This window comes from Vitis riparia, chromosome 11 (genome assembly GCF_004353265.1).
Source record: "Vitis riparia cultivar Riparia Gloire de Montpellier isolate 1030 chromosome 11, EGFV_Vit.rip_1.0, whole genome shotgun sequence".
Taxonomy (NCBI): Eukaryota; Viridiplantae; Streptophyta; class Magnoliopsida; order Vitales; family Vitaceae; genus Vitis; species Vitis riparia.
Genome location: NC_048441.1, coordinates 1,413,252 through 1,424,207, shown reverse-complemented (window position 1 = coordinate 1,424,207; position 10,956 = coordinate 1,413,252). Strand labels below are relative to the sequence as shown.

Here is a 10,956-nt window from a genome sequence, read left to right as displayed (position 1 = left end):
TCCAAATCATTTTTCTTAATCAATAAAATCATTTTTTAAAATAAAAATTGAGTTCACCATCGAGTGGGAAATCGCATGAGCCGAAATGCGGGGTCCACACTTTTATTTTATAAAACGATTTTAAAAAACAATTACCAAACAAAGGTTTTATTGTTTAATTGTTTTCATTTGTTTTTTTTAAGAGTTGTTTTTAAAAATAATTATATAAATATATAGAATGATTAAAAATAAAATACTAAGAATAAAATTTATTTATAAAACATATTAAAATATTTCAAAATTTCAAACGGATATAACTGTTGTTAAGAACTGTTTTCCAAATTGTAACCAAACGTGCCCTAAGTATTTTATTTGTATTTGGTTTTAATAATTTAAAAACATCTGAAAGCGCTTGTCATACCGTCGAGGAAATCGTGGATGCTTGGGATCAGAATCCCAATTGGAGTTTGGAGAAACGCTACACCTTTTCGTCCTCCAACCCTCAGATTCCGGGCGATCGCTTTCTCCATGGCACCCAAAAGTTCAATCTCTCATATCATCTTCGACATGGACGGCCTCTTGCTCGGTAACATTTCTCATTCTTTCCGTCTGTGTCCTTTTATATATATATATATATATTTTTATATTTTTTATATTTTCTATTTTTAAGCTCCGTTTGGTTGCGGAGAAAATAGAGGAAAGTAAAGAAGATAAAATTTGGAAGCCTTTAATTTGATTTCTTTTGTACGGATTCAATTTGAGGAGTGATGAGATATTCGAAGAGGAATGGTGAGGTTTCATTGTTGAAGGAGCGTCGATTGCGTCACCTATGTGGGATTTAGCTGGGCCTATGGTGGAATGTGATTGGTAGAAATGGTTCTGTTGTTTTACTTGTTACATTTGTTTTGGAAGATGCTATTACCAAATCCGTTTCCCAATATTTTGTCTCCTGTCACCACAACGGTAGCAATTGGGATTTCCACATAGGATCCGAATAAGCAATCAGCATTGCTGCATTGGATTTATGGCGTTGCAGGATAGGAGTGATAGATAATACTGATCGTTGCCCTAGTCATCTTACTTTTGTTGTAGGAGTTTTAGTGATTTATGGATAAATTTATGCTGGTTCACTGGGAATCTAAGTCTGCAATTTTGAGGCATTTCGAAAGCACTTTTGGGGAATTTTTATCCATTGGCCAAATAACAATGTTACAATGGTGGATGGTACTGATGTAAAAACCTTATCTTCTTTTCAGTTTAGTCTTGTCCCTAGATCCAGGAGTTAGTGAGTGATCCTTGATGTTTCATGGTCTTCCATTAGGTTGAGTCAAAAAGGCCCTGAGTTCGTGGAGTTCTCTTTTTAGGTGGTACAATTCCCCTATCTAGCCCCATTTGTTCACATCCTTATTTTTTTTTTTTCATGTCCATCTTTTGAATTCCAGTTAAAGTTAACCTCAACAATTGAGATGATCAGGGGGAAACCTTCCTTGGTTGGATTTGGATGCATTCAGGAGAGGCCAATTACTTAGGTGCAATTTTTTTTTGATTGGCTACTTAAGTCCAACATCGTTTGTTGATGTACTTGTGGGGTCCTAGGGGATCTAGTGTTTGGTAATGCAAATCATACAAAGAGAGGCTAAATAGTTGTGGAGGTTTCCAAGAGATGAATGTATGTCAAGTGGCAATGGATTGGGGTGGGGATGTGAGAGGTTCTAGGTTTAATTCCCAAAGAAAGAAAAATACATAAAAGAAAAAAGGAGGCAAAGGTAAGGTTTAGTACTTTGTGATAAAAAGCAAATTACTGTTAGCCGAAAACGGGTGTGTTGCTGATGTCTTAGTGAGGGAAACTCATTGGTCCCCTTGGAAATCCATCTTTCAAAAACTTTATAAATTTTTTCTTGATATTTGATTCAAAGCATTGGAGGTGAATACAGAATTTGTTTTTAGAGGATTCTTAGTTGGGGAATCAATATGTTGATCACTTCACATTGGTTTTAGAGAATTTTTAAAAGGCATAATTGTTATATAAGGAAAAAGGGAAATTAGCATATTCCTCAAGTCGCAACAGTGTCCCTATCTTCAGCCCAAAGCTCAGTTTTTCTTATTGCACACATTTCCAACAACTAATTTCCAGAATTCTAGCAATTTTTTAGCCTTAAAACCTACCAATTCAAACCCTATAATGGCTATATACAATTAATTCCAGTTACAAACATGTCTAAATCATTGCAAAAAAAAAAAATAAAAAATCTGGAAATTAGTTTTATGTTGCTTTTATGACTGAGATTTGTTTAATTAATTGTGTACAGACTAATTGCTTATGCCAAATTTCTAGCAAAGAAACTAAAGAGCTGATTTGGTTTTTATTTCTGCAGACACAGAGAAGTTTTATACTGAGGTCCAGGAAATTATACTTGCTAGGTATAATAAAACTTTTGATTGGTCCCTCAAGGCAAAGATGATGGGAAAGAAGGCAATAGAAGCTGCTCATGTCTTTGTTGAAGAGACTGGAATTAGTGACTCTCTTTCAGCTGAGGACTTTCTTGTGGAAAGAGAGGAGATGCTACGGAAATTGTTTCCAACAAGTGAGCTCATGCCAGGTATTGGATTTTAGAGCATTACATCCCATGTTTACTTCTCTATTAGCTCTGCTTTGTAGTCCATTTCACTTTGTGCTTTCACTTCTCACTCTGCTTAAGATAAGTTTTGCAACTTTCAAGAGATTATGATTAAGGCAATGCTAGGTTTTTGTTATTTTATCTTTAGTGACATTGTAAAATTGCTTCTCTAACCTACATGTAAAGAAATGATGCCTTTTTATTCCCTGTAATGTTGATCATCTAGGGAAACAAAAACAACACTGTTATTAAGCAACAAGCCAAAAACTCTTGTGTATCATGATTTTTAGTGTGGTAAATTTTGCAAAATACAAAACAAAAATGGTAAAAAGACAATATCACAATTAATTATGTATTGATTACATTAATATATCTAGAAGTTTTCATCCATTTTTGCTCATTGGATAATTAAATTGCAACAGTTATTTTCCTAAAGATGCTTATAAAAGAAGTTTATTTTATGAAGAGGCTAAATTATCTTCAAGTATGAACCATGTAGGAAATAACTTCTGATGATAATTCAATTTTGAAGAAATCTTGGGCTTATTCTTTAATTCTTTGAGAGAATATTGGGTATGAAGATTAATTTGTCCAACAGTGTGCTTTTGGGTATTTTCTTAGAAAATAATGCATCTAGCAATCTATCTCTCATTTAGGGCTTTATTTATTTATTTAGTTGGATAGGTAAATAAAGTGAGTATATTATATAAGAACGCCCAAAAAGATAATGCACCAAAGTGCGTGTGACATATACAACAGTTGCCAAAAGGCACAAACAAACAAGAGGGAACTCAAAAAGCTACTCTCCCCCAATGAGAATCCAACCAATCAACAAAAGCAATTAAAGGCATGGAACTTTTATGTATGTATAACTTACTCTTCTATAGGGAGGTAATCCTAGTGTGATTGAGTTTTGGGACCTATTATGGAAAAGAAATTGCTGGAAATTGCTGAGTGCCTTGATTTATCAAATAAAGCCTGTCTCCTAGACCTTTTCAAGCTTCACTTACTATGGCCTTTTGGTAATCATATCGGGATTATGTTAAGCCCGAGGTGATGAGTTTTTTTAGGGAATTTTCAACCAAGGCATGTTTCATAGAAGCTTAAATGCCACTTTCTTAGTTTTGATCTCGAAAAAAAGGTGCAAAGATTGGAAAATTTTTAAGTCCATCAGCTTAGTATAGTATCCCCTGTTTTATGATGGAGTCTTCTGATGCATATAGAGGAGGGTAACTGATTTATCAAATAACATGCAATCAAAATAGCATCCCCTAATAATCTTTTGGGACTTTCATATGAAACATAATAGGATGAGCAACATTTAATAAGTAATGATTTTTCCTCCAATTTTGTGTGTTAATATACCACAATAGAATGGAGTTGCTTCCCGATGTAGCAGTAAAAGTGAGACCTGTTGCTGGATTGACTCATCAAGTTCCCATTGAAATTGGATCCGCCCAAGGAATGTGAAAGGACTAGGACTCCTATTATTAACCCTAGATGAAAAGATAATCTATGATGGTTGCCAAGTTCACACGACTGACTTGGCTCATTTGACAACTTTAGAGACAATTCCAAGGAATGTGATTGCTCAAAGGGAGCATGACCTAATCTATAATGCTACTGGAGAGGAGTAATAGACAAAGGGAGAGCAGTAACATTGGGCATCTTTCTACCATTAGATTAGAATATAGACCGACTATTGAGATAATAAAGCTCATCTTGTTCAAGTCCTACACCAATCATCCACTTCATGTGGAGATCTTGAAAAACACAATGAGAAGGAAAAAAAAGATAGCAACACACTTAAATTGTTTAGTAAGTTGACTAATAGATAATAAATTAATAGGAAATTGAGGTACATATTGAACAAAATTAACTTTAAAAGAAGACAAGGGAATGGGATAGACCACTCCTTGACCAAGGATGGAAGAAGCAGATCCATCAATGAGAAGGACTGAGTATGAATTAGAAGCCTTAGTTAAGTGAGAATGTTGGGAGGACTCTCTAGTCATATGACAAGAAGCTCCAAATCTATAACCTAAGGAGAAGAAGATTAACTAAAAGTAAAAAGAGCATGTGTATCTGAATGTGCTAAGGTAGCAATAGGACCACTAATGTTGGATCACAAGGAAATTTTTTATGACTATTGCACCAATTTGTTATAATCATCAAAAGATAAGGTAATGGACTCCCTACTACTACTTGCAGGTTGAATAAGAGTCGGAACATCAACAACATCATTGGAAGAGGAGACAACCTGATTAGTCCATGTAGGACAACCAAACTTATCCCAACATTTATTAGAGGTATGATTAGTCCTACCACAATGTGAGCAGTGCCTATCACTTCTACCTCTACCTCTACCTTTGCCTTCTCCTAAACCTTGTCCTTAACCTTGAATAGGAGGACCACCTCTACCTTGTCCTATAGATGCAAGTACGGGAGTATCCTTAATACCATTCCCCGATGGAAAGGACTGTAGTTCAATGTGTTGAAGATGAGAATAAACATTGCTGAGAGATGGTAACTTATCACTAGCAAGTATACTATGTTTGTTCTGAGCATATTCATAATCAAGGCTCGAACTAAATTTGGCAACCTGAAACTCTTCTCTTTGCCTTCTTTGAACCTCAATATCAATAGACAATGGTTGATAACATTCAATTCCTCCCACATCCCTTTGAGGCATGTATAGTGCTCACTCAAAGGTTTCCCTTTCAGCTTTGCCCCAGAAATATCTTCATACAGTTGATAGATTCTCAAAATATTTTTTTCTTGAGAGCATGCCTCCTTAACTACATACCATGTTTGCTTTGCAGTTTGTAAAAAGATGAAATTGACATGAACATAGGGTTCCATACCATTCCACAACCATGTTATTATCATGGCATCATCGTGTTGCCACTCATCAAAACTTTAAGATTCATGGGGAGGAGGATCTTCCATGAGATGTTTTAGTTTTCCTTTTGCCCCAATATACATCCTCATGGCTTTAGTCTATAACAAATAATTAGGCCTCTTAAGATTTATTTAAGTAATCTAAATACCAACACTATCTCCAAATTTATGATCGCTACTAGACACCATACTTGCACTTAACATTGAAACAAAGGGGTATTAGGAACTTAGGATACCTTTAGCACTAACACATACTTGCACTATACTTGCATCACAGATTACAACCAATCACATAGGCACTAGTACTGGAGACCATTATAATAGGCAATGTAGCAAATTACTGTAGTGTGGCATGGTAGTGGATATAGGGTTAAGGTTTGGGGTTCCGGATCTAACTTGCTTAGATACCAGGTTGATTTCATCTATATGCACCCAAGAAAGGGGTGTCTCATTCCTCAAGAAAAGAGTACAAAGAATATATATAGACTCTTAGTATCTTTTCTTCTATTAATACATTTTTCTTCGTTTCTGATAAAAAAAATATATATAGACTCTTACAAAAAACTGCCCCTTATCAAATAAACTACTATTTTCAATTGGAGCCTTTGGATAGAGGCTCCCTCATATCTGAGTTTGTGTCTTAGCATCATCCACTCTTCATGGCATGGAGAAACCATGATCCAAGCCCATGATGGGGTGGGTTTAAATTTAGGCATTTGGACAGCAATGCTAAAGTTCTGTAGATGCCTTCTATAAGTGTTGTCACAAGCAATGAAGGGTTAGTAAAACCAGAAACTGAAATTTGGAACAGCAAAGATCAATGGCCACTTTACCCAAATTTGACTATTATCAATATCTTGGATCAATAATCCATAAGGAATAACTTTAGTTTCCTGAAGCAATAAAGGAGTTCTCCTTGCAGAGGAATTGGGTGTGATGGATATCCTTTCAATCTTGAATTTTCAAGAAACTCTCAAGCCGGCCTTATTGGGTTATTTGGTTTGCTTTGATCAGCATTGACAGCCTTTGATATTAAGCATACCACTAGTTGGTCATGCATGGCATTCATGAGCTTGTGTATATTGAAAGAAATCTGAATATGCCCTAATGTTGGGTTGGAAGGGTCTGCTCTAGCGAAAAGAGATGTAATTAATGTGTTTATCTTAAAAGGTTTTCTTGCCAATAAAATACTAAAAGAGATGGTTCTACTTGGGTGATTTGCCATGAAAAATTTTGCTATGCATGTCTTTTGGCTTTTTAAAACACTGCATTATTTAAAACTATGTATAACCTCTAGGAACAAATTGAATGATACAAATGGAGACTTCACTGGCTTGTAGTTGACGTTTCAAGTTTTTTGGTCCCAAGACAATCTTAAGAGCAATCATTGCTATCTTAATTATTACTATTTGTTTCTAATATTCTGAAACTATTTTTTTAACACATTTCTGTAATTGATCCTGTTGTAATATAGGGGCCAGCCGTTTGGTCAAACATCTTCATGCAAGTGGAATACCAATTTGTGTGGCAACAGGGTACAATTAATCGTTATTTTATATCTTATTTTTTTTTTTCTTTACTATTGCCCCTGTTTCTAGAAAGATAAGTACTATTGCCCCTGCCAGTTTTGAAATGTTACTGGTGAAACTTTAAAGTTAAACAATTTGACCAGCAGTATTTACCTGAAAAATTGTATTTCCAGTTCTCACAGACGGCATTTTGAATTGAAAACACAAAGACATGGTGAAGTTTTTTCATTGATGCATCATGTAGTTCTTGGTGATGATCCAGAAGTTAAACAGGGAAAACCATCTCCAGATATATTCCTTGCAGCTGCCAGAAGATTTGAGGTAGGATTGTCTAGTGGATGCTCTCCATTATGTTTAACAGATGATAGTAACTTTTCTTGGGTTATTCATGCTATCTTTTGTTGGTTCTGTTAGTTTTATGTTCTTACTTGGCTCTTTAATATCAATATCAAATGATGTTGTAAGTAGCTCATGAAAATTTGTGGATGAACAGGGTGGTCCGGTAGATTCACAAAAAATTCTTGTGTTTGAAGATGCACCTTCTGGAGTTGGTGCTGCTAAGAATGCTGGGATGTAAGTAATTATTTTAGACCATTCTTTTATATGCATATACATTGTTTTTTGTGTTATTAGAAATTTAGAGATATACTTGTACTGTTTATTTAGTCAATTAATGGCACAAATTTGAAAAAAAATCTTCACTCTGATTAAGGAATTAACTTTGTGTCATAGTAGCTTAGTATTACAATCAAAACTATTCTGTAATTGATGTTATTTAAGACACAGGAAATGGGAACCAGGGGGTATGGTTTCAGTCTTATTTTTTAGTGTAACTAGGGTGTCATGTCCTCAATTCATGGATATAACTCAGAAGAAATTGTCCCTTGTTCATTTAATTTGTAATAATTTATTTTCCTTTATCTGATTTCATAAAGATGATATTGAAATTTAAAAAAGAAAAAAAAAAAGAAGATATTCAGTTTTTATGTATCACAATTTCAGAATAATTTTCAAAGGAATCAGGTAAATATTTGCATAGCTCCATTTCTTAATTGTATTGATTGTTAGGATTTTCGATGTATAGCTCCCATATCAGGTAAATATTTGCATAGCTCCCATATCTTAAGTGTGGGAGGATTTGCAGGTGTTGAGCTGGACTTATTTTACAACAGAAAAAGTTTTGAATTCTATTGGAAATGTACTGTAGCTCAAAAATTCCTTCTAAGCACACACCCACCCACATATATATATATATATATATGTATAGGTGACCCTCCCAAAGTTTTAGAGAGAATATTATATACTGCTCTGTTGCATTCTAAACTCTTAATTTAGTGCTCCTTCAAATTCTAAACACCTGATCATGTATTCCTCTAAAAACCCTTGTTTAGGTTGCTTGAAAATTCCCCCCAAAACTATGACAGATAAAATTTTCTTTTCCTTTTCTTATCTTGTGTATTTTTTCTTGTAAGATCTTATTATCATGTTTTTTTTTTTGGTACATTGCAGTTTTTATTTCTGTTTTTGAATGTTATTTTTTATTTTTGTAAAATCCCTAGCTAAACTCTTAAAAGAAATGGTTTGATTTTCATATCCTTCCTGAGCTGGGCGGTTTAGATTTGTGGGTGTGGGGTGTGTTCTGTTGCATTGTGCTAGTTATTATTAGATTTGATTGGAAAAGCAAAAACATCCTCTGAAATTCTTGAAGAAAATTTGTCATGGAGTTCTTGTCTCTTTCTCTTATTTTGATCTCTGGAAACCAGAATGCACCATTAGGATTTAGTCAGTAGAAGGAAAAGGGAAAAAGTGACAGAACCTGTAATTATCTTGTTCGCCATGAAAAACATACGAGAACAATAAAATTGGAGAATAATGAGAAAATTTTGAACATTAAGTTAATTCTGTATTTCACTTTTTTTTTTTTTTTTTTTTTTTCATTTCCTTATTTTCTTTCCCTCCATATACAAAAAAAAAAATAAAAAATGCCACAACCCCAACAAACCAAACCTCCCCCCCTCACACACACAATTTCTTCCCATTTACAGAAGGTCTGTGGGCTTCTTATGATAGTATGCTTCTGAGCCATATCAGTTGTTTACAATATTTAATAAGTGCTAGGATTTTCCTTCATTTGCTGCACTCTGATAAGTTACAATCCATGAATCATGGGCAATTGATGGGTTATAATTGCTTAAGACTTTTGTTTGGGATTTCATTTAAGGTTTTAAACTGGCTTTCCTCTCTCTTCCGAATCCAGCCTGGGGACTGGCAATGCAGCAGCATTGCATTCCTAAAATCTTAAAACTTTAAAGTCATAACTTTTAATAATCAATTATTCACATTTCCATGCCTTTCTCATATATTAAAAGGTGAAAATGTCATAGGAGCTTTTACATTCTTTATTGCTCTGATGGTCATACCAACTGATGTAGCTTTCAAATGTGTTATCACAAATATTTCCAGGCCTTCAAACGGTAGAAATATTGATTTTGTTATCCTGAAGATTGGTAGGCTATTATAATGCTTTTGCCATTTTCCAAAAATTTGGCTGACCAAAGATTAGTGGAAGTTTCTGTCTCATTCTTTGTTATCCTGGTTGCCTCTATGCTGAAAGAGGCTAACTTGACAAATGTTTATGACTGCAGTTTCTTTTAAAGGGCAGTCTTGGTTTCTCATTTTTGATCCCGCTTCATACAGGTATGCAGTTATGGTTCCGGATCCAAGGCTTGATATCTCTTTTCACGAAGCTGCAGACCAAGTTCTGAGCTCCCTACTGGATTTCAATCCAAATGATTGGGGTTTGCCTCCATTCCCAGACACCACAATCTAAACTTGCAGATCCATCAACACGGTATGTCTTAAGTACTGCAGATTAGAAAACTACTTGCAACTATTGATTATTAAGCTTATTAAAACTCAAAGCAAAACCCTGATTAGAATTTTTCCAGAATTGCATTCTTCTAACATTCTGCTGTGGCCTATTCACATTAACATTCTTGAAATATTTAAAAAAAAAAAAAACTTTTATTTGGAAAGAGTCATAGATTCTTTGTCAATGACCATGAGAATGTAACTTAAGATTCTTTAATGATGGGAACAGATTTTAGTTTAACTTCATTTCCACTCTTTATCAGACAATTGATTCAAAGAAGTTCTGGATTTGGGATTGCTGTAGAAGAGAGGACAGTCTTGCTATCCTATGCATTGATTAACACAAACAAATTGATGATTCCTGAATTGTTGAGAATTCAACTTATGTGAGATTTCGTATCAGTTTGATCTTAATGCTGGGTGACTTTTCTAAAATGAGGACATTTTTATTATTCATGAAGGCTAATAAATTCAAAGTAAATAATATTTATATTTGATAATTGGCTGTGATAGATGCTATTGTCAATTTTAGCAAGAAATATGTATAATTTGATTCTCTCATGAACTCTAATTCAAGGCTACTTAAAGCTAGTAAGTTCAAAACTAACAATATCTATGTCGGATGATAGGTAGTAATGAAAAAATATATGATAATATTGTATATATTGATTATCTCATGAGCTATAATTTAAGGCTAGTAAGTTTAATCACTCCAAACAGACAATATCTATATAGAAGGTCAAGTTGTGATAGATGCTATCCGAGTTGATTTTAGACAAAATATATAATAGAAATATAAGGAGTAGCTCAGTTGGTCCGGTCTTGGGTTTGCTCCCCAATGGTCACCAGTTCAAGTCCCCTTAGGGCCACTGGAGGTTTACCCGGTTCTTAACTTCAGGGTCAAATTGATTTTTGGTTAGAAAAATCAAATTTGTAATTAGAAAAAAAAAAGTAAAATAACATGTATAAAAATATATAGTAAAATTATACATATTGTTTTGTATATTTAATTACACAATGTAATATTTTTATTTATTAAATTATAAATTATAGAATGA

General features: G+C 34.0%; 1 protein-coding gene across 1 annotated transcript; it reads left to right on the top strand.

Moving 5' to 3' along the window:
* The first annotated feature begins 383 nt into the window (after window positions 1-383).
* LOC117924580 ((DL)-glycerol-3-phosphatase 2) lies at window positions 384-10,410 on the top strand. Its single transcript, XM_034843238.1, has 7 exons — window positions 384-565; window positions 2,355-2,579; window positions 6,973-7,033; window positions 7,201-7,348; window positions 7,521-7,600; window positions 9,725-9,878; window positions 10,162-10,410. Exons 1-6 carry the CDS (start codon window positions 418-420, stop codon window positions 9,855-9,857), a joined length of 795 nt encoding a protein of 264 aa, XP_034699129.1. The 5' UTR covers window positions 384-417; the 3' UTR covers window positions 9,858-9,878; window positions 10,162-10,410.
* Window positions 10,411-10,956: the final 546 nt, after the last annotated feature.